We start from the raw sequence: 24,068 nt of genomic DNA, 5'->3' as shown, positions 1-24,068 counted from the left end.
ATAATCCAAAACCAAGCTAACCCCATTAATAATGAACTATCCATAATTTGTTGTTTACAATTGAAAACAAATGAGAAAATGAAGAAGATGACTAAAACAATTTTTTGGAAACAACAGTTTTCTAAATCTGCTATAGAACTACGTACCCAACAAGAAAAGGCATTTTACAATGTTAACAAGTAGTCTGTGTCAGCTGTATTGCAGAATACACGCTAAAAGACCATCATCTGTAAATGACATATTGAGACGTAAAATATTCACCAGTTTTCTAAAGCCAAGAACCAAAGCAATCCCTACCTATGTTGTTGTTCAGTCGCTCAGTTGTGTTTGACTCTTTGCGACCCCGTGGACTGTAGCCCACAGGACTCCTCTGTCCATGGGATTTTCCAGGCAAGAATAATGGAGTGGGTTGCCATTTCCTTCTCCATGGGATCTTCCTGACTCAGGAATCAAACCTGCATCTTCTGCATTAGCAGGTGAATTCTTGACCACTGAGTCACCAAGGAAGGCTAATCCCTAGCCGTGCACTATTCTTAATTACCTGGTTTAATGGCACCAAAGTATAATAAATAGAAAGTGAGTGCTTTGTGTGTTTATTGACTAGGGTCAGACACAGTATTGCTGAAAAATGTAGCAAGTGAAAAGCGTACAAGATATAAAGGAGTTGAGGTTTGACAGAAAACAAAATTCTATAAGCAATTATCTTTCAATTAAAAAATAAATAAAATTTTAAACAGATACAATGTAGATAAAGTCATATATATCATCAAGAACATGACAGAATGTAGATATTACCTTTCTTAAACAAAAGTAAATGTTGGGTATTTACTATAAAACATGCACTAGTGTAAGCCAACTGACAGCACTCATTCGCTTTAAAAGGCTTCAGGTAAATTAACATGTTTTTCTCTAATCAGAGCAGGAGCTATATTCAATTGGCCCACAGAGTGGTAAGAGAACCAGGATATGAATCTGCACCTACAGACTGAGAAAAATTATTTGTAAACATGACCACCCACCGAATGAATAGATTAGGAAATATTAGAAAAAAAAAAATACAAGGAACTTAGAAAATATCAAGGAAAATACAAGACAGAAGTAGTCTCTTTAACTGTTATTCAACCATCCCATCTCGAAATGGTTTGTGAGTCATCATGGATGCACAGAGTGATTGAGGTCATGTCCTGAGAAACTTGTTCAATAAATGACCAGAGATTATCTTTACAGTGAGAGCATGTAGAAGGTGGAGGGATGTGGTAGGTAAGAACAATGTTTCCATCCGTATCAAGGTACTATGTGAGGAATGGTCAGGACTAACAAAGGGCCTGCATGGAGCATAGGGTACACAGCCTGATGTCAGATATCAGCTTGGGGCTGCATGTCTTTGTGAAGATAACTGAGACCGCAAACTAATATACTGACCTGAAAAGAAAAGAACTGCTTCAGCAAGTTTATGGGCATTATACTATGGGTATGGGACAGAAACAGGAGAGATTTTAAAAGTGACTATGTGGTGATATATGATGTCACCATATATGTGGTGATATATGTGGTGATATATGGAGAAAGCAGGATAATACCTGTTATACTATTTACAATGTAATGTATCCAACTGTGAATTTTGTACGTTACAATAGAATGCTTATATTCAAGAAAAACATACACAATATTCCAGGATATTGTATAAGAATCTTATTAGCAGAAATCAGAAGGAAAATCCAGGAAAAGCCTATCTAAACCTGGGTTCCTCTGCCAAGTATGACTAACCTCTCTATCGGACATTCATTTCGCTTCTTCTTCCACACATGTTCATCTCAAGATCGAGGAGTATCAAAGAAAAGAAGGGATTGAAATTGACTCTGGAGGACTGTCCCAGTTACAAAAGCCTTTCTGAGGCTTCCAACTCCTTTTTGTAGAAAAAGGCTTTATTCTTCTAGACCTTCCCTGAGTTCCAAAGCGCAGATTCAAACAGTTACTAATACACAAAAGGATCATAAACCATGATCCAGTGCGATTTACTGCAGGGATGCGAGATTTCTCAATATCCACAAGTTATTCAGTATGATACACCATATAACAGATGAAGACTAAAAACCGTATGATCATCAGTAGATGCAGAAAAGGTTCCGACAAAATTCAAGTGCCACTTACGATAAAAACCTTCAGAAAGTCAGCACAGATGGACCCTACCTCAACATAATTAAGACTGTATATGTCAAACACACAGCTAACATCATACTCAACAGGGAAAAACTGAAATCATTCCCCTTAACACCATGAATAAGACAAGAATGTTCACTAGTGCCACTTCTATTGAACATATTTTTGGAAGTCCTAGCCACAACAATCAGAAAAGAAAAAGAAATAAAAGGAACTTAAGTTAAAAAAAAATAAAAAAGTAAAACTGTCACTATGATGCTACACACAGAAAATCCCGAAGGTGCCACCAGATGACGACTAGACCTCATCATGAACAGAGTAAACTTGCTGGATACAAAATATATAGAAAACTGCTTCATTTCTATACAGTAATAATAATTTATCAGAAAGTGAAATGAATGAAACACAGCCTCCAAAGCCAGAAAATAACCTGGAAAGATGCATCAGGCCCTCGTGATATTTTCTTTCTCATAATCCTAGAACATACTGACCACTCTACTGGATAGCTTCAAGCAGTGACTTTGAACGGAGCAAGAAAATAACATTAAGAATAGTATCTCCATTAGAGTTTTCTGTTACCTAGTAAATCCACTCCACAGAGACTCACCAGAGGCTACCAATTAAACATAGGTGGATTATCACAGCAAGGAAACCAGATAAAATTTCAGATCCTCAGGAATATATTTCAAAGAAATTTAAGAAGTAAAATGATACAAAGTAAGGAGAATGTAACCTTGGGAACAGTTGACATTCCCAGACTGGGTAGAGCAGCACAAGAGTAAAAACAATACAACACGAAGGTCAGACATTACAGGATCTTGAGATGGGACCATGCGCCTGACCTACAGATGGCAAGCTAAGAGCCCGCGAGATTCACATATGCTCCCCTTGTCGGATCTAGGATCAAAAAGACGACCTCTCTACCACTCTCCTTACATCTTCCTAAGTAACAACCACAGAGGATCCAATCCACCAGCTTGTCCCACTCCTAACCAGAAAAAAACAGCCCTTTTGAGATACTGGTTTTTCTTTATACGTTGTATCTTTGGCTATTTTTACATCATTCCCCATTGTCTAGAGCTTTCTCTCGTGCTCCAATGTGGAGATAATATTCAGATCAGAAACAGAAATTCTGGGACTCCACTGGTGATCCAGTGGTTAAGATGCTACACTTCCAATGCAGGGGGTTCAGGTGTGAATCTTACTCAGAGAGCTAAGATCCCACATGCAGAATGGTGCAGCCAAAAAAAAGTAAACAATCAAGCAAAAACAAACAAAAAGAAATAGATATTCAGGGTTATCAGAAGAAAGAAATCTAAAGTGCTGTGGATTTTTTTAAACACTGAGTCAAAAGTCAAAAGGTACAAAATAGGAAATCGGGTTTCTTGCTGTTTTTCTTTTAACATTTGCCAGTGAGCTTTGGACATAATTAAGCTTTTGGGACAACCTCAGATGTGACATGAGACAGACACAGCATCTGAAAAGGGTCAGTTTAACCTTGTGAAGCTGTGTCATACCCAAGTCACCAGAACTCTCAGATGAAAGACATCAGGGCCTCCCAAGGGGCACACAGGGAAAATGCAGATACCCAACGGCAGCTCTGGAAGCAAGTCATCCTCACCCACAGACAGCAGGTTCCTGTAGGTCTCCAGCATCACATCCCTGTACAAGGCCCTCTGAGCAGGGTCCAGGAATTCCCACTCCTCCTGAGTGAATTTGATGGCCACATCCTCAGAGGTCAGTTGTTCCTGAAATGAAACCACATGTCACCAAAAGGGCCATGAAAAGTTCTCATTTTCATGCAAAAGAGAAAGGATAGTAAGAAGGAGTAAGGGCTAAGAATTGACTGGATTGAAGTATGTGTTCTAACAGATCCATGCAGGGGTATCTGAAGAAATTATGGATCTCTAATTTTAATTTCTTATGCTTTTTCATAAGACCTTATGAGATCCTCCAATTAATATGGACTTTTCAACACTGTTCAAAATTCATGAACTATATATAAATAAAACTCAACACTGTATTGGCTATACAGAAGTGTCAGGTATTACGTTGGACCCAGTGAGCGCAATTCATTATCCAGATGAGGTACAGCATGAGTGGTGTCTTCAGAGATGATGAAGTCACAGCACTTTTAATGGAAAGGTCAAAATTTTCAGTTATGACGTTGAGAACAGCAGCAAAGACCCAAAGTGTTTGAAGGGTTTCTGTTGCTCTAAATTACTGTAGTATTACTCTAAACATTAAGCAAGTAAGTTACAGACAAGAACCTGTCATCAATATAATAGCTCATTGAAGAACGATCTGTTCCCACCTTACAGAAGAAAAACCGTGTCATAGACACTTTGAGAAACTCGAGTCAGATCACGAAGGTTAGAAATGTTACACGAAGCACCTGAACTCAGAGGCTTGGGCTCAGCAGCTGAAGCGTAAGTATCTAACAGTTAAGTAATATGGAGAACATTAAAAGTCCTTTGACACAGGGCTCCTAAAGAAAACTTGAAAGAAGTCCAAGGTGAGCCTCCTCCCTGCCCCTCTGTCTTCTCTGCAGGGGGAGCAGCTCTCAGGCCCCGGGCCTTCATCCCCTGAAAATGGACGCCTGCGCCGAATTCGTCTCCACCCCGTCCCTGATCGGGAGAACCTCCCACCTGCTGAGTGATCACTGTCCGCGGTGGTGAAGGACCGGAGACACTGACCGATGAGGGCCACGGCAGCGTGGCAGCCCCGGGTCCCAGGACCATCTCACTCATTCCTAGCCGCAGCTTCCAAACCAGCGCCATTTCACGGGGCTCTGACACAGAAGCCAAGTGCCCTGGAGCTGGAGCGGCCAGAGCAGGGGAGGCTGGGTCCAGGGCTGGAGGTGGGACCGTGTGCGGGAGCGTCATCACTGCTACCCAGGAACCCTTCTCTGAAACAGCAGCTCGTCTGCGCCCTGGGCTTGGCCCTCTCAAAGGCCACGGGGCTCTTTGGCCTGATGGTGGTCTAGCTCACCTTCCTCACGACGTGAAGGAGCTGCTTCCACCTCCCACAGTTCTTTCTCCTGTGTCTGCCCTGTGTGTTCCCTTTCCTGTAACTCCCCAGGCAGCCTGGGGACAGTGGTGGGCTCAGGGTTTGACAGAAGGAAAGCAAATAAATATTGTATTAATGTGAAAAAAAAAAAAAGTCCAAGCTGAACAATGTGGAATGGCATGAAGGTCATTAGAGAAATGGATACAGAAACACAACTGTTAGCAACTTACTACTTAAAACACTAACAGGATTGTTTAGAAAATTTCAAGGCCACAGATTATACTGATAACATAATTTCAACTGAAAAAAAAAAACATAATATGTAGCTTTTAAATCAAGATGTCTTCTATCTAAACCACAGACTTGCACATGAATGCATACATATCTATAAAAAGTTAACTGAAAAAATAAAAAATAAAAAATTAACTGAAATGAGAGGATTTGTCTCTTGACAGATTTTTTGGACAATTTTACATCATCCTTTTATTCACATGTATTTCAGCATCTTTCAGATGATAAAAATGTATACTTTGTACTCAGTTGAGTTTGTCAACAGGATTCTATACTAGCCTACCAAAAGAAAACTGGTAAAAACATTTAAAAAAAAAAAAAAGAGAATTTGAACTCAATTCGTAATAAAATTACCATATACAAAAATACAAATACAATTTGATCCATTTAAATTTACATAGTGAGGCATTAACAGAAGCCAAAGACTTTCTTTCCTTTTTTTTCCATTAATAAAACAGTGATTTGAAATTAGAAGAGTCATTAGATTATGACAAAAAAAAATTATCACAAGAGTAAAGTAAAAAAACTTCTTGAAGAATTAAAAATCATGGCAAAAGAGAATATAGAAAAAAATATAGTCATTAAGCAAGACTATCTCAAGAAACATCAGGATGGGAAGGAAACATTCAATACATTCCTTCTGAAATTACACTGGCATGAAAGGAGCTGTCCAGGGTGCCTGTCTTTCACCAGGATAGGATGCCCACGAGCAGGGGCCACTAGAAGAAGTAACAGGAGGAAAAACACAGGGCAAGAGACACAGAGTTTGTCAGAGAGTTGAAACTGGTAGTACTCACTAACCTAAGGACATGGAAAGGTGAAAAGGGAAAGGATGCAAAAAGACAGTCCATCCTAAAGAGAGTAGGGGAGACTGTTATATCAGACAAAATAAACTGAAGAAAAAACAAGTGCAATGAGATAAATATTATAGAATGATAAAATGGTCAATCTACCAAAAAGCTGTAAGAAGTAAAAATATATATACATCTAACATTAGATATCTCAGACAAATGAAGCAAACATTAAGGGAAAGGAAGACAGAAATAGTGAAACAGGAATAGTATGGGATTTCAATGCCCAGGTTGAACAAGCATGTACACATCACATGGCCCAACAAAAGCATAAAACACATACATCTCAAGGACATATAAAACATTCTCAATGAGAGACCACATGTTAGGCCACAATTAACAATTTTAAGAGACTGATGCTATAAAAGTATCTTCCCCAACAACAATGAAATAAACACAAGAATAAAAGAAAATTCCCCAAATGTGGCCATTAAACAACTTACTCTTACACCCCCAATGGGTCTAAGACAAAAATCACATGGAAAATTTTAAATATGTGGATGAAAACGAAAAGACAATAGTACAAAATTTATAACACACAGAGACTGTATTAAAAGAAAGTCTGAACTGTTAAATGCTTACAGTATAAAAGAGAAAAGATCTTAAATCTGAAATCTATTGCTAGACCTCTAGCAAGTAGAAAACGGAAAACAAACTAAACTCAAGTTTAGCAGAAGGAAACAGGTAAATAAGAAAGATTAAACCAGAGAAAATAGAAAGTAGAAAAATATAAAAATCAACAAACCAAGAGTTGATGTTTTGAAAAAACTGTATAGGAAAACCCCCACCTAGACTAAGGAAAAGAGAAAAACAGACTCAAATAACTAAAAACAGATATGAAACAGGAGTGATTACAACTGAGGTCAAAGAAAGTTTCTAGAGATAAGGAAGTACTATGACCAATAATGCCTACAAATGACAGAATACAGGAGATACTGGCAAATTCTCAGAAACATACAAAGTATTTTACTTACTAAGAAATTAAAAAATCAAGAAGTGTTCAAAGTGAAAGTGTTAGCCACTGAGTCGTGTCTGACACTTTGTGACCTCACCAACTGTAGCCCACAAGGCTCCTCTGTCCATGCAATTTCTCCAGACAACAATACTGGACTAACCAGCCATTCCTTTCTCCAGGGAATCTTCCCACCCAGGGATAGAACCTGGGTCTCCTGCACTGCAGGCAGATTCTTTATGATATGAGTCACCAGGGAAGCCCATTGTAACTAGAGAGATTTAAAAAGTAGTCAGAAACCTCTAAGAAAAATATGGGACCAAATTCTACCAAATATTTACAAATAATTACCACTGATCCTGCTAATTCTATGGAGCAAGCATGATTCTAATAGTTTGCTGATTTCCGAAAGACACAAGAAAGGAAAACTGGAAACCAATGCCCCTGACGAATACTCATGCAAAACTAAAATACCTGCAAACCAACTTCAACACATATTAAAACGATCTGGAGAAACAGACATAGAGAACAGACGGAGGGGGGAGGGGAGGAAGGAGAAGGTGAGATGTATGGAGAGAGTAACTTGGAAACTTACATCACCATATGTAAAGGAGAGAGCCAATGGGAATTTGCTGAATGACTCACGGAGCTCCAACAGGGGCTCTCTAACAGCCTACAGGGGCGGGATAGGGAGGAAGATGGGAGGGAGGGGACATATGTATACCTATGGCTGATTCATGTTGGTATTTGGCAGAAAACAACAACCTCTGTAAAGCAATTATCCTTCACTTAAAAGAATTTAAATCAATAAATAAAAAGATCTGACACCATGACCAAGTGGGTTTTATTCACATAAGGCGAGACGTCAACATACAAAAATCAATTAATATGACACAATGCATTAACATACTAAAGGGAAGAAAAAAACAGGATCATCTCGATGCAGGAAAAAACCATTCGACAAAAATTTGACAACCCTTCAAGATGGAACACTCAACAAGCTACAAACAATAAATTATAGCAACGTCAACATAAGAAATGCCATTATGAAAAGAGCACAGCAATGGGGAAAGAATGAAAGCTTTTCCTCTGAGGTCCAGACGGCAAGGATGCACACTCTGCACTACAGTTCAACAAAGCACTGAAACCCCTGGAGCAGTTAGATGAGAAAAAGAAATCAGAGGTCCCCAAATTGAAAACAAAGTCAATTTATCTTCTTTCCCACATGACAAAGTTTCACAGGTAAAACTCATAAAGATTACAAAAGAAACATGCTATATCAAAAAAGATTCTTTAATAACCACACAAAGGGTCAATCAACCAATTAACTCATTATCAAAGCTGCCATGGCAATCTTTGTAGAAGCAGAATAAAACATGGTGAAAGTCACAGAACTATTCAAAGAGCAAACAGCAACACTCCTGAAGAAGGAAGATGGAGGTCTTTCTATTTCAAAACCTATTACAAGGTAATCAAGGTGATGTAGTACTGGTATAAAAACAGACAAATAAACCAACTGAACAGAACACAGTACTCAGAAATAATCCTTTGTGTATATGTAAGGTATATTCACAAGGATGTCAAGATACACAAAAGGGAAAGGACAGTCTCAATTGATCTGATTCCCAGATTTTACCAGCTATTGTGCATATTAATACCTGACTTCCACCTGCAGTTTCCTTACCCTGGTTGACAGAGCAGACAGCACATCCAGAGGGGCCCTAAGCAATCCCTGCTGCCCAACAGCACTGAGACCCCGTCTCCAACCCGTGGGTGAGAAGCCCTGCCCAGGATGGTGCCCAGGGGAACCTCCTCACAAGGGCCAGGTCACCGGGTCATGGGGACACGGGATCTGAGTGGAGACGACAGGCCCTGCGGGAAGGCCCCGGGTGACTGTGGGAGTACAGGAGTCAGACAGGACACTCCAGAGTCAGACACGATTAGCGAGTCCAGAGAAGGGCATTTCAGGAAGGACAGACTGAATATGACCTCACCTGAGAAAGAGCCATGCCTGACTCCTTTTCTTTCCTCTTCCTCAACTTCAGGGCTTCCTCAGGCAACACAAGTCTTCAGAGGTCTATCATGAAAGTGAAAACATGCTGTTTAATGCTTAGAGTCAACACATCCCCTTCCTGAGCCCCAACCACACACACAGGGAAGCCCTCACCATGAGGAACACACAGTCCCCTGTGGCCACTGTCTCAGGAGGGACTCAGGACAGGCAACTCCCACAGACAGACCAACACAGGACTTTCCCACACTTTCCCTGGGATCACACTCCCCTCCTGGTGAGGACTCAGCACACAGCAGCTGGGGGCACCTCTGCTGACCAGGCATTCTCTTTCAGGTCACACCAGAGGCCCTGATCCATCCCCACTCAGAACAGAGCACCCCCTCCTCAGCCCAGATCTCAGCCCTCAGGAATGAGAGGACTCAAGAGTCCTGATGCTCAGTGAGGGATCCAGACTGGAATGAACTGGGGCATCTTAAACATTCTCGAGCTGTGGACCAACACAAACTACCAGAAGGGGAATCTCTGGTCAGAGGGTACAAGACATGGGTACGCAAAATGCCTCATCAATGAAATGTGAAGCCTGGACTGAACACCACTCAGAGGAGAGAAGCATCCCCCAACTCTCCTTTTCTTTCCCAGCCTTACTCAGGTGTAACTAACAAAAATGCTATAAATGTACTGTGTACAAAGTGAACATGTGATAGATTCATACACTGAATAATTATTATAGTCGAGTAAGTTACACTTCCACCTATGAGTACACTGTATTATTTCTCTCTGGGTGAATTTCAAATATATAGAAACACTACAGGCAGCATGCATTACCTCAGATCCCCAGAACTTACTTAGTTTACAACTGAAAATCTCTACTCTTTGACTAACAGTGCCCCATTTCCCCCTCCACCCAGCTCCTGGTAACAGCCTTATTACTCGATGGCTCTATGAGTTTGACAATTCTAGTTTCCACATACAGTATCTGTCCTCCTTTGTCAGTCTTATTTAACTTGGCATAATGTTCTCTAGGTTCATTCATTTTGGCCTAAATGCAGGATCCTTCATTTTTAAACTTATACATGGAGAAAAATAGTTCAGGAACATACAGTATATAATAAATATTTCTACACCACACTTTTGTTACCTATTCTTTGGTCAAGAGACATCTGGCCTGTGTCTATGCCTTGGCTTTGCAAATCCAGTCACACTCATGGGACTGCAGACATTTCCCTGAAAAACTGATCACTTTCCTTTTGGATATCTGTCAGAAATGGGTTTGACAGACTGTAGGTCTTTCTATGTGAATTTCTTAAGGAATTTCCATGATCTTTTCCAACACAGCAGTACCATTTACAGTACCACCAACAGTGCAGGTAAGATTCCGTGTGTTCTGTACAGTGCCTGTGTGTGTGCTTATTTTGGGAGGGATAGTAGTGGATAACAGAGAACCCGGCACTGGCCTGGCAGCAAGACAGTTGCAGCTGCATCTTCTAGAGGACGAGCCTCCGGGCTGCAGATCACTGTGGCATCGCTGCCCTCTCATTTATCGGAGCCATCTTCCCCTACGTTACAGGACTTTATGACTCTTCTCAGGTTGGGCCCAGAGATCCCTACCGAGCAGGACCACCTTATAACAAGCATTCTGCGATCTTAACCTTAGTACTCTTAATTTCCCAGCGGAACTCAAACAAGCTTACAAACTTTCATGGTGTCCAACAGTGTCTCCACAAAGCCCATAATGAGCCTCGAACCCTCTTATACCAACACAAAGCATTCCAAGCCCTAATAACTCATGCATGAGACAAAATACAAAAGAGGACACCCAAGGATCCACAGACACAAGACACCATATTTTCATTTACAGTGAGTGATCCAGGTCAAACATGGAAATCTCCAAAGACTGTGAAATAGAGGGATAATTCCAATGATGCACATGGCCCAGTGAGACCTCAGCATCTTCCATGGAAACACTCCAGATTCTCTTGGTATCTTTCCAAATGCACATGAAACTTTCTTCACCGGCAACCCCAAGTACACAATGATACCAAAGTTGATGCAAAGAACGACCTGAGATGTTCCCTGTTACTCTACAGTGCCTGCCTGCTAAAAGAGCCAACAAAAGCCAGCGAATGGAGTGGATGATGGGGGCACCTGATAGAACCAGCCCAAGCCCAAGGCTCCCAGCCTCCTGCACCCACAGGTGTCTGTGGGATCAGCCCAGGCCACAGTTCTAACAGTGGAAAAGACTTCTCTGGGCCCAATTCTACGTCTTTCATTGTTGCTCACATGTGGTCATGAGTTGTCCAATCAAACCTGTGCAGGCAAATCTCAGCCTCAGTATTGCTGTCCCAGGGAATATGAGCTAAAGCATTAGAACAGCTCAAACCATTCCATGTCGGTTCTCCAACAAACCCACTTCCAGGTTCTCCAGCCTGAACTGAGACATTCTTTTCCAACAGATCCACACACCCCTTGTCCCTGTAACTACACCTGGGATGGGTGCACACTCCATTCACTGGCCTCACCTTGATGCCCCCAAGTGCTGACACAAGCCTCCTGCACACCCCACCAGGCTCCCTCTGCTTTCCCCATTTGTCTACCTCTCCTCCCTGCATGACTGGACTAAGCAAGACTAAAGTGCACAGGGGCCTTTGGCAAAGGGGATCACAAGAGGAGTGCACACGAGCTACCACCCAAAGGACACTCACATTCAGGATGAAAATCAAGAAACTGGCCCTCCTGGGAAAGTCGGCCACCACCTGGGGACATTATGGAGTCCAGGTGCAAAGGCATTTGAGATGAGGAAGTCTCAAATCAAGGGTCTCCAGGCCTCACTATCTCCTGTTCTTACCACCCACACCTACTGGGAAGATATTCTAGCTCCTGGGGGGCGGGGAGGGGGGGGGCAACATCTCCTTCCTGCCCCATTAGGTTTTGGATTTCTGCTCATCCTCAGCGCTCTGAAATCACAATCGCTGACACTGAGCACATGAACTCCTAGATGGCAACGCTGCTGTCCACGATGGTGACTGGTCCCTGGATGGACAGAGCTTATCTGGGGGCTGCAGCAGATTAAACTCAGCAGACTAAACATGGGGACATCTTAGTCCACTGCTTGAGGACACCAGTTCTGTAGGGCTTTTCAGGATTTCCTATATTTCTTGGCTCTTCGTTTGAGTAATTAAGTAGTCACATGGGGTAAAGATCAATTACAGCTGAAATATCCAGAACATGGGAAATATCTTCATCACCTGCCCTGTTCTCTTGGTCTTCCCTGAGGATTATTCAGCCCAACCCACAGTCCTGTCATCTAAAGACATTTCCAGGATCAGGTACTGCACCACGCTGGGAAGAAGAGGAACACTATGAGCCCTAAAAAGAGGGGAACCAGGAAGGACTCAAAATAACCCATGAAGAAGGGCAAGAATCTCTGCTGATGGCAACTGATACAGAGGCAATAAACCTGGGGAACATGAGAGAGACAGTTAGGAGCGGATGGGGAACCTCTCTGAGCCTAGACTTGAAGGGAGACAAAGGGCCTGAGCCAGGGTGACTTGAAGGTGAGAAAAGAACTACGATGTCAGACAGAAATGGTTTTGGTATTTGGATACAGAGAAAAGGTAAATGAGACCACGACAGGCTGAACCGTGAGCAGATGGTCAGCTCCCAGGATGAGGCTGGAGACACTGACAGGGCCCTGAGCTTGACAGAGGGCTGTGGAGCCACAGCGAGGAGTCAAGCTTCTGTCCCAAGAACAAATGAAAGCCAGTGGAGGTCTGAACGTCACGACGTGAAAAAAAATCTCCCTTCAGATTTAGCCTTATTCATAGAAGTCATCTGATTCTGAGCCTGTGATCCTGCCTCCATCCTACAGTTTTCCTTTTCTTTTTTCATTTAGGGAGGACTGAGATCTATTTAAAATTCTAATTACCACCAGACACTCCCTCCACACCAGAACTGCCACACACAGACACACAGCCAATTTGGCTAGTCATTTCAGGGGTCAGTGCTGCTCACGCTCAAGTCTAGTCCTGTCTCTGGTCGAGTTTCCGGTCTAGTCTCTCATCTCCATGGTACAAGTGGGCTCCCTCAGGCCCAGAGAGAAGCCGTTTATGAGAAGATCTGAGTTGAGTGAAGAGAACCGGGTAGAACTGAATAATGAAATGGGAGGCTGAAGGGCAAGTGGGCCAAGTTTGTCCTTGTTGCCCATCCCATTTAACAACAGGAACATCTGTCATGTATCTGAGCAAAAGAAACTCTTCTTTCAAGATTGGGTCAAACTGATACGAAGCAGGTAATTCTTTATTATAAGATTGCAGTAAAATATTTTAAAAATACAGAATTGCAGACATCTAGCCACTGGTACAAAACACATTGTAAGGGGTCAGCTTAGAAATAGGATCTGAGCAATGTTTTTCATCATGAAGAGACAGGCTCTGTTGGAAGGTTCCAGGTCAATCCAGCCCATCCTTCCTCATTTGCACAGAAAAGTCAAAAACGGACCTGAAGGAAACATCTTCATATCACCTCACAGCTCACTTTTTTCACTGATCATAGAAAATGGAGAAAACAGACCATTAGACTAACCAGTTAAACTAGGTGGTTTTTTTTTCTTTTTTCTTTTTTGTTGAAAGGAAAGAATGAAGCATTTTGTTGGTTTTATCACGTTAAATGTTCTTTTATTTTCCCATTTCTCAAAGAAATGCCTTTAATTTCACAAGATCTAATGTCATACCTCTGTTATTCTCTGGTAAAGAGCTGAGACCAGAAATATCCATTTGTGTGTGCACAGTAAACACATACACACAATCCATGTCTTTGGTACAACCACAGTTGAAAATATGTCTATTTTATTACACGATGTCCCATACATAAAACCCCCCAAGATGTATTTCTCTTTGAGTTCAGAGAAAGGGAGGGGAGGTGATCTTTGCTAATTAACTTTATTTTTACAGTTTCCTCATTTTTATTTTTTAATTATTTTAATTGGAGGATAATTACTTTATAACATTGTGATGGTTTTTGCCATACATCAAGATGAATTCGACATGTGTCCCCCCATCCTGAACCCCCTTCCACCTCTCTCCTCACCCGATCTCTCTGGGTTGTTCCAGAGCACTGGCTTTGGGTGCCCTGCTTCGTGCATCGAACTTGCACTGATCATTCTATTTTAATATGGTAGTATACATGTTTCAATGCTATTTTCTCAATTCATCCCACCCTCGCCTTCTCCCACTGAGTCCAAAAGTCTGCTCTTTACATCTGTGTCTCCCTTTGTTGCCCTGCATGTAGGATCGTTGGTACCATCTTTCTAAGTTCCACATATATGCATTAAGATACAGTATTTGTCTTTCTCTTCTGACTTATTTCACTCTGTATAATAGGCACTACGTTCATCTACCTCATTAGAACTGATAAACGAGGTGACATTTTTGCTACGCATGGCATAAAATAGTCTAAGATGATTTACTACTTACCAAAGAAAATTTCAAATGTACGAGATGAAGGGAAGAAAGCGCTCAGGCAAGGAAAGAATCTGAAAAAAATTTGAAAAAAAAGAATTGTGAATTATTTTTAATTTAAAAATCTGGTGTCAAAGTTTAAAAAAACAGAGAATAATCATATTTACAAAAGGGTGATTAAGACTAGAATACTGGAAACTAAAAACGCTTAATTCTGAAGATAAAAATGATTACAGACACTGAATGAATTAGGACCTATTCCAAGCTACAAAAAGCACTATACATAAAGAAAGGAGAAAATGTGAATCCATTAAAAAAAAAAAATGCTTTAAAAATGCTACCCTATAGTGATACAGTGGATAAGAATCTGCCTGACAATGCAGGGGACATGGGTTCTATCTCTGGTTCAGGAAGATCTCAGAAGTACAAACAACTAAGCCTGTGCACAACTACTGAGCCTGTGGTTTAGAACCTGGGAGCCACAACTCCTGAGCCCACCGCACAGAACCGAAGACAGCACAGCCAAAAAAAATTAATAAAAAAAAAAAAGCTACCACAGAGTGACAGAGTCAGTCATTTCTTGCCCCAGGTCTATTCTTCCTGGACATCGATAGGAAGAGAAGGAAAAGCCAGGAAAAGAGAAGAGGGTCACTCAGAAGTCAGTGAATCAAGCCACTGCCCCAGGCTCAACAGGGTTTGCAAATGAAAGCCATCTTCTGCCACAAGTATTAAAAAAAGACACAAGCCTTGTAGACAGGAGTTTTGAAATTCTCATCCTCCTCTGTAGAACTAAAATCGTCTGTATCCAAACAACTGGCCACACCTGGATCGAGCTTACCCCTCTGTTCACCTATCTCCCTTATTTCATCTGGGTCTCTGGGTCTCTTTTTCTCCCCCTCTGCCCTCCTGTTCCTGTCCTATTTCCTCCCTCACACGTGTCCTGTCCCAGGCTGCTGCAATTCGTTCCCCCTCTCTCCAACCTTCCTGAGTCTTTCAAAAACCCATACCTGTGTCTGCCTCCTCCTCCATTTCAGCTCCCTCTTTGCGCTCCAGATTACTCCCCTTCTCAAACCGGGTGAAAACACAACTCGGGACTCTAACCCAAGAGGCCTGGACTCAAACCCAGCCAAAACCCAGTTAGGGACTCTCCACCTCTGATGTCCCTCATCACCCGTCGCCTCCCCGCTCCCATCACTGATACAGGGCAACTCTCCCTATGCTGTTCTCCAATCCCTGGAGATCTGGCTTTCTAATTTATTAATACTTCTCTATTTTACCCACTTGGCTATTTTCAAGGCTTAACCTCTTTGACTTGACTATCCCTTTGCAATCCCTCAGCCATTCTCAGAGCTGGCGTTGGTTCTCCCTGACGCTTTTCTCCTCAGTTTCAGTTATTTCTCTCAGTCCTTCTGACTCTGCTTCTCCTGATCCTCCCGCCTCCTGTATTTACTGAGTGGGCGACAGAAGGAGACGCCCCCGGAGCGGAAGAGCACTTTTTCTGACCGAGTTGAATTGACATGGAACAGCACTGGCTGTCACATGGCTGGCCCAGGTCACCTACCTACGCGGGGTGAGGGGACGGGCTGACAGGAAAGGGGTGCCCTGCGGGGCACAAGGAGCGGCCTAGGAGACGCGAGGACAGAGGGGCTGGGAGGGAACGGGTCTCAGGAGCGGGGCGGGCTCTCCCGAATCCCGGGACCGGGGAGAGGGCGCGGCCTCTCCGGGAGCGGCGGCGACGGGCTCTGCCTCCAGCGGTAGGGAAGGCGACGCGGCGGAGCGCGACTCTAACTCGGGAGAGAGGGCTGTACTTGGTGAGGCCAGAGGTAAAAAAAGGTTTTAAGCAGGAAAATGTCGCCAGAGGCGGTGGCTACGCGGACCGAGAACCGAAACCGCCTCAGAAACTCTTAAATCCCAAACGAAAAGATAACTGGGCCGCAATGGCAGCGGCAGCGTTTATTCGGGGAGCACCGGGTGCCACGGTTTTCAGGTCGCTGACAATTGTCACACCCCGAGGACGAGTGAGCCGGAGGGGTAGTACCCTAGAAGGAACCTTAGGCGCCGCTCGGGGACCTCGGCTCCGCGCTCTCCAACTTCCGGGTCCGTGTGAAAGGGCTTTTGGTAATAGAGCCGCGGCTTCCGACGAGGGGCGGGGCGCGGACGGGGGCGGGGCCTAATACCTTGACAGAATTAAGTTACATCTGTAACACTGCTCAGGTAAAAGCTTCAAGTTATGTCAGAAGCAAGATACTTCCTCTTAAGACTAAAAGGGTTTATTCTCAATAAAAAGCTGTTTTTCACAGCATGTTGTGCTCAGATCCTGCTAGTGAGGCTGAAGCAATTCAGGGATCTGGGAACTTGGGCAGTTTTAAGAAACAAGAATGGGACTAGTCTCTATATTACAAATACAAAACTCTCCCTGGGTAGAAATGGGCTATTCCCTACTGACACCCTACAAAACAGTAAACTCAGCATAGTGCTGAGTTTAACAATCTCAGGGTCAGTACCTGGGTGTCTGAGATGGACGACTTAAGGGATGTGATCATTTGGGTCACTAACCAAAGCCTTAAAAAGAGCAAGACACTTTAAATGATTATAAACTGTGTTATTGTTTCTTTTATCCAACGTGTTTTAATTATTTCCCTGTCTAAACCCAACTCTCTAAACAGTGACATAAAGGGGGTTGTATAAGCAACTCTTTCGATGACAAATATCATTGTGTAAGTTTAAGCTACAGAGGAAAATTAACTGATATGTACACTGTGAAACGATTAGCACAATAAGTTTACCTAGCATTCATAATTTTGTATAGATAACCTAAAAAGAGAGAGCAAAATAGGGGAAAAAAAATTTCTTTTTCTTTTGATGAGAACTGCATTATTCTTTACAATGCTCTATCCTATACTTTGGAGGAAGTGCTTTGTCGCCCAGGTGTGTCGGATTCTTTGTGACCCCATGGACTGCGGCCTGTCAGGCTCCGTTGTCCATGGGACTCTCCAGGCCAGAATACTTGAGTGGGTTGCCATGCCCTCCTCCATGGGATCTTCCCAACCCAGGGATCGAACCCAGGTCTTGTGCATTGCAGGCGAATTCTGTACTGTCTGAGCCACCAGGGAAGCCTGACTGTTAAGTATCTTTCCCAAAAACTTGTTTAGGAAATTACACTAAACTAAATAATATCCATAATGTAATTTCAAATTGATTATATGTTCAGTATGAACAGAATTAGAATTGTTCACTTTCTATTTGCAAATTGTAATATATTTTAGGTCTTTATTTTCTAAAGCGATGACAAATCTAGACAGCATATTAAAAAGGAGAGACATTACTTTGCCCACAAAGGTCTGTATAGTAAAGCGATGGTTTTTCCAGTAGTCATGTATGGATATGAGAGCTGGACCATAAAGAAGGCTGAGTGGTAAAGAACTGATGCTTTTGAACTGTAGTGTTGGAGAAGACTCTGCAGAGTCCCTTGGACTGCAAGGAGATCAAACCAGTCAATCCTAAAGGAGATCAATCCTGAATATTCACTGGAAGGGTTGATGTTGAAGCTGAAGCTCCAATACTTCGGTCACCTGATGTGAAGAGCCGACTCATTAGAAGAGACCCTGATGCTGGGAAAGATTCAAAGTGGGAGAAGAAGGGGACGACAGAGAATGAGTTGGTTGAATGGCATCATCAACTCAATGGACATGAGCTTGAGCAAGCTCTGGGAGAAGGTGAAGGACAGGGAAGCCTGGCATGCTGCCGTCCATGTGGTTGCAAAGAGTCGGACATGACTGTCCAAGTGAACGACAACAGCGTTCTCTCAAATGTGGGTAACAAAGTCTGAAAAATACAGTCTTCCAAAGATTTGGGACTTATGGATGAACGCCATACCCCCATCAAACCATGGGATCTAATCATTTTCAGAACATTCAAAAACTGCAGATTATATGCTATTTTCAAAAACACATGTCAAAATATATCTATCTTAGCAATATCTTCTTAGATGCACTTCTAGTAGCCAACTCCCACACTTAGGTTTGTTTCAGAGCAGGCTGTTTGATACGAAATCTCGTAGGCATTCTTTTTCTTATAGCTGAGTCAAAATCCTCAGCATGATCAGAAGCTCCCATCACTAGGACCTGGCACCTGGGGTCCGTATCCAGTCCATCCCAAAGACTCATAAGCCGAGCTTTCATCATGGCTAGGCTCCACGGTCAGAAACTGAACATTCTCATGATCAGATTGCTCAAGTCCTAATACCTGAACTCAACGTAAAGGTTTTCCACACTCATTGCATTTGGCAGGTGTAGCTCCAATATGTTCCCCAACTTGTGATCTTTGGGTAAAAGCCTTGCCACACACTTTACATCTGTGTGCTTTCTCTTCACGATAAATATTCTGCCATCTAGTGATAAATGAACAATAACATGAAGCCTCAGCATATTCACTGCAATTTAACTCATGAAGTATTTCGTACGTCTAAGGCACAACCTAAAAGCTTCAAAATTCAGTACATTAGTATTGCTTGGTGCAGTACAAACAACTGGATTACTGGTGCAAGGGGGACCAATGAGAAAACGTTGCTCACATTCCTGGCACTGGTGATGAACTTTTTTAGAATAAGTAGATTTTCAACGGCCTGACCACATTCAACATCATTTGTTCTCAATCCAGTGTGAATATTCTCATGAAGCATAAGATATGAACCACTGCCGAAAGCACTGCAACCTCAATTGTATTTTCAAGGGCTCTCACCTCTGTACATCATCTGATGGCAAGTTAGGCTTGAAAGTACACTGAAGAATTTACCACACTCATTACATTTCTAACGTTTCTTTTCATTGGAAAAGACCCTGATGCTGGGAAAGATGGAAGGCAGGCGGAAAAGAGGATGAGATGGTTGGATGTCATCACGGACTCAATGGACAGGAGTTTGAGCAAGTCCTGGTGATGGTGAAGGGCAGGAATCCTGCGTCCTTCAGTCCATAGGGTCGCTCAGAGTCCGAGAGGACTGAGTGACTTAACGACAGCCCACTCCAGTATTCTTGCCTGGGAAATCCCACGGACACAGGAGCCTGGCGGGCTACAGTCCCTGGGGAGCTCAAAGAGATCTGACTGAGCACTGTGACCATTTTATATTTCTCTTTGATTCTAATGCTCATACAAGTAACCAGCATCTCTAAAACTAACCTGCTAAAATGAAGTCTTTGTGGTCAATTTCCTACCACGGTCATATAAAACAGAAAAGTACAGTAATACGCCTCCCTAACACCCGAGAAAGAACTTCAGCTCCAGCACCAGTCCCAAAGCAGAAATTCGAAACTAGTTCCTGAACACGTGATTTGATACTTATAAAATCATCAAGTGCCATGTCAAAATTAAAATGACCTTTTCCTTATAAATTACTACATATTTCGTGCACTGTATGTGTTACCTCAGGATCTTACCTCGAGAGGAAATCAGACCCTGGGCCTCTCACAGCAACTACTGAACTTATTTCGGCTGGAGGAAGGGGTCGGGGAATAGGGAGGTGCGAAGTGACTGGAGACCACGGATAGGGAGGAGAGGGGACCCCACAGGCGCAGCTTAACAACAAAAACAAAAACAAACAAGTACCTCAGGTTCCCAATGGTCGGCCGCACCTACCAAGTCTCGGCTTCAGGAATTTGCTGCAGAATGGCTTGCATCTAAGCGGAAACCGGAAACTCCTCAGCCTTTGGTATCAGAACAGGGAGGGGCGGAGCGTAGGACACAAGCCTGCGCCTGGGCGTGTCAGGGGCGGGGCCGAGCGGACACCTGCTGTGTTCTTCCTTTGGGTTCCCAAGTACCTTGCCAAGGTTTGGAAGTACTTGAGGGTCTTTCCCGTCTTGTATTGCATCATGGATTCCTCATAACTGTAACAGTTTTAAAGTAAAAACTTAATATTCTGTGGGATAATTGCGTTGGAAAGTAAGGTTTCCTCAAAACAGGATTCCTGCTGATGAGGCTGAAGCAGTTCAGCCTGGGAACTGAAACCTGGTGTGGTGGCCGGGCTGGCGGTCGGTAGGGGTGGGTGGGGGTTGATGTGCGGTGGTGGCTGGACCCAGAAATATTCCTGCAATTCGAATTAATTTAAGTAGTTTAAGTACACAAGAACTGTCTTTGTGTAGGGATGACAAGCTGGAATGTGAATCACATAGCTCTTAGTAACACCTCATAGTTAACACCTGTAAGAAGAAAACTATCTTGACATTCCACTTCTTCAAAGATCAAGCTTATTAGTCACTGCAGAGGCCCAACAACAACGCACCCTGAGGGGAATGCAGGCTGGAGAAAAACAGGTACCATTCGGAGCTTCAGACATAGTAGCCTTGGTAAATCAGCAACAGCCTCTTGGGCCCATCCTCCTCCTCAGGAAGTCCAGGTAAGTTTAGGCGAGTCTCTCCTCATAGAGAGTCACTCTCTGTCAAACGTCTGTTAGCTAGGAGCATTTTCAACCTAATTTTTATCTCTGACAATATTCCACCAACAACCTTCCCACAAATAACCAGGCCTCATTACTTGAAGCTAACTGCTCCTTGTCCACTGCCCCACATAATCACCTTAGGTTTACTGTAGCACTGACAGTCAACCGTAATGCACAAAACCTGAAACTATCTCTCAAATGACTTCAGATTCTCTGATCTCTTAAGATACTTTCTCACTATTATATACCACTTCCCACTGTACTTGTCAGCAGTCCATAAATCAGCATTATCCACACTGGGTCTCACTGACTGGAAAACTACCAACCAAAACTCACTTCTTTAATTCAAATTAAACACTAGTATCAGACCAAAGAGGCTTCCCAGGTGGCTCAGCGGTAAAGAATACTCCTGCCAATGGAGATGCAAGAGATGGGGGTTTTATCCCTGAGTCCGAAGATCCCCAAGATTAGGAAATGGCAACCCACTCTAGTATTCTTGCCTGGGAAATCCCATGGACACAGGAGCCTGGCGGGCTACACTCCATGGGGTCTCAAAGAGTTGGAAATGTCTGAGCATAGAGACCATTTTATGTTTTTCTCTGATTCTAGAGCTCATACATGTAACCAGCATCACTAAAAATAATCTCCTAAAATGAAGAGTCTCTGTAGTCAATTTATGACCTTGGTCATATAAACCAGAAAAGGACAGTAATAGGACTCCCTAACACTGGAGAAAGAACTCCAGCTCCACCACCAGTTGCAAAGATGAAAGTCTAAGCTGGTTCCTGAACAAGTGTTTTGGTATATTTACAAAATTATTCAGTGCCAGTTCTCAATTATAATGACTTTCTCTCTAGTAACAAATTACTATCTGTTTCGTGCACGATATATGTTACCTCAGCATTTTCCACTGAAAGGAAATTAGACCACGGGCCTCTCAAAGTAACAACAGAGTTTACTGAGGGAGGAAAGGTTGGTGGATTAGGAAGGTTCCAAGTGACCCGAGACCACAGATATGGAGTAGAGGAGACCCTATGGGCGGAGCTTAAGAAGACTAAAAAGCAAAAAACAGTACCTTAAACTAATAAGCAATCAACGGTGCAACACAAGCCGGGGAGACCGCACCTACCAAGTCTCGGCTTCAGTAATTGCTGTAAACTCACGTCCTTTGAGGGGAGATACCAGATATTCCCAAGCCGTAGGTTCCAGAGGAAAGGGACAATGAGGGGCGGAGGAGCCTAGGACGCCCGCCTGCGTCGGGCCGTGTGAGGAGCGGGCCGTGTGAGGAGCGGGGCCGAGCGTCGGGCCGTGTGAGGAGCGGGCCGTGTGAGGAGCGGGGCCGAGCGTCGGGCCGTGTGAGGAGCGGGCCGAGCGGGGCCGAGCGGGGCCGAGCGGGGCCGAGCGGGGCCGAGCGGGGCCGAGCGGGGCCGAGCGGGGCCGAGCGGGGCCGAGCGGGGCCGAGCGGGGCCGAGCGGGGCCGAGCGGGGCCGAGCGGGGCCGAGCGGGGCCGAGCGGGGCCGAGCGGGGCCGAGCGGGGCCGAGCGGGGCCGAGCGGGGCCGAGCGGGGCCGAGCGGGGCCGAGCGGGGCCGAGCGGGGCCGAGCGGGGCCGAGCGGGGCCGAGCGGGGCCGAGCGGGGCCGAGCGGGGCCGAGCGGGGCCGAGCGGGGCCGAGCGGGGCCGAGCGGGGCCGAGCGGGGCCGAGCGGGGCCGAGCGGGGCCGAGCGGGGCCGAGCGGGGCCGAGCGGGGGCCGAGCGGGGCCGAGCGGGGCCGAGCGGGGCCGAGCGGGGCCGAGCGGGGCCGAGCGGGGCCGAGCGGGGCCGAGCGGGGCCGAGCGGGGCCGAGCGGGGCCGAGCGGGGCCGAGCGGGGCCGAGCGGGGCCGAGCGGGGCCGAGCGGGGCCGAGCGGGGCCGAGCGGGGCCGAGCGGGGCCGAGCCGGGCCGAGCCGGGCCGAGCCGGGCCGAGCCGGGCCGAGCCGGGCCGAGCCGGGCCGAGCCGGGCCGAGCCGGGCCGAGCATATTTGAGGGTCTCTCACGTCTTGTGTTGCACCATTGATGCTCATTACTTTAAGTAGCTGTAACAGTTTTAATAAAACCTTAAAATTCTTTGGGATAATCACAATGGAAAGAAAAAAGCTTTTGGCATAACATTTGGAGTCCTCCATGTCCGATGACAGAGGATGAAATCGTTGGATGGCATCACCGACACAATGAGTTTGAGTAAACTCTGGGAGTAGGTGACAGACAGGGAGTCCTAGCTTGCTGCAGTCCATGGGGTCCCAAAGAGTCGGACATGACTGAGAGACGGAACCAAACTGTACTTGGAGTCCTGCTGATGAGGCTGAAGTGATTCAGAGGCCTGGGAACTGAAACCTGGTCTGCTGGCCAGGTTGGGGTTGGGAGGGGGTTGATGTGGGGTGCTGGTGGGGTGGGGCTGGATGTGGGGTACTAGCTGCACCCAGGAATATTCCTGCAATTAGAATTAATTTAAGCATTTTAAGTAAACAAGAACTGGCTTTGTGTAGTGATGACAAGCTAGAATGTGAAACACACAACTCTTAGAAACGGCTACTTGACACTAACACTTCTAAGGAGAAAAATGTCTTGACGTTCCCCTTCGTCAAGTACCAAGCTTATTAGTCGCTGCAGTGGCCCAGCGAAAGTGCACCCTGAGGGGAATGCAGGATTGAGAAAAGCAGCCACCATACTGTGCTTTGGACATTCTGGCCTTGGGATTTCAGGAAGGGTCTCTTGGGTCCATCCACCTCTTCAGCAAGGCCAGATAAGTTTGGGGGACTCTCTCCTGGTTTTCAGATCTCCCACTTATTGGTTGATGACCCCAATTTTGTTTGGCAGTGTTTTAACATACATAGCACCCAGTTAAAAGACACTGAGTAGAACCTCCCTG

At 44.5% G+C, this 24,068-nt stretch overlaps 2 protein-coding genes and 1 pseudogene across 19 annotated transcripts in view; 1 reads left to right on the top strand and 2 right to left on the bottom strand.

Annotated features, from left to right (window-relative positions):
* The window catches only part of LOC122689670 (zinc finger protein 160-like), a 119,029-nt gene extending 115,135 nt beyond the window's left edge, over positions 1 to 3,894 (bottom strand). The window contains exon 1 of the mRNA XM_043896302.1: positions 3,782 to 3,894. The gene's annotated coding sequence lies outside the window, so the exon portion shown is untranslated. The remainder of the gene's footprint in view (positions 1 to 3,781) is intronic.
* The window catches only part of LOC122689487 (zinc finger protein 665-like), a 76,925-nt gene that overhangs the window by 5,165 nt on the left and 47,692 nt on the right, over positions 1 to 24,068 (bottom strand). For 4 of the 18 annotated variants that reach the window (XM_043895958.1, XM_043896091.1, XM_043896082.1 and 1 more), the window contains exons 1-5: positions 22,239 to 22,466; positions 20,335 to 20,612; positions 14,749 to 14,807; positions 9,258 to 9,340; positions 3,782 to 3,908 (exon numbers count right to left, since the gene is read on the bottom strand). In XM_043895958.1, the coding sequence (XP_043751893.1) occupies positions 3,782 to 3,908; positions 9,258 to 9,272 (142 nt within the window). In that variant the 5' untranslated portion in view covers positions 9,273 to 9,340; positions 14,749 to 14,807; positions 20,335 to 20,612; positions 22,239 to 22,466. Of the gene's footprint in view, positions 1 to 3,781; positions 3,909 to 9,257; positions 9,341 to 14,748; positions 14,808 to 16,771; positions 16,856 to 20,334; positions 20,613 to 21,007; positions 22,467 to 24,068 lie in introns of those variants that run through there. The other 14 variants (XM_043895975.1, XM_043895979.1, XM_043896011.1 and 11 more) reach the window with 14 other exon arrangements.
* On the top strand, positions 4,746 to 5,146 carry LOC122691431 (annotated as a pseudogene).

The sequence above is a fragment of the Cervus elaphus genome, chromosome 4 (genome assembly GCF_910594005.1).
Source record: "Cervus elaphus chromosome 4, mCerEla1.1, whole genome shotgun sequence".
NCBI classification, from domain to species: Eukaryota; Metazoa; Chordata; class Mammalia; order Artiodactyla; family Cervidae; genus Cervus; species Cervus elaphus.
The sequence above is the reverse complement of the archived record's forward strand: the minus strand, read 5'-3'. Positions and strand labels throughout refer to the sequence as shown.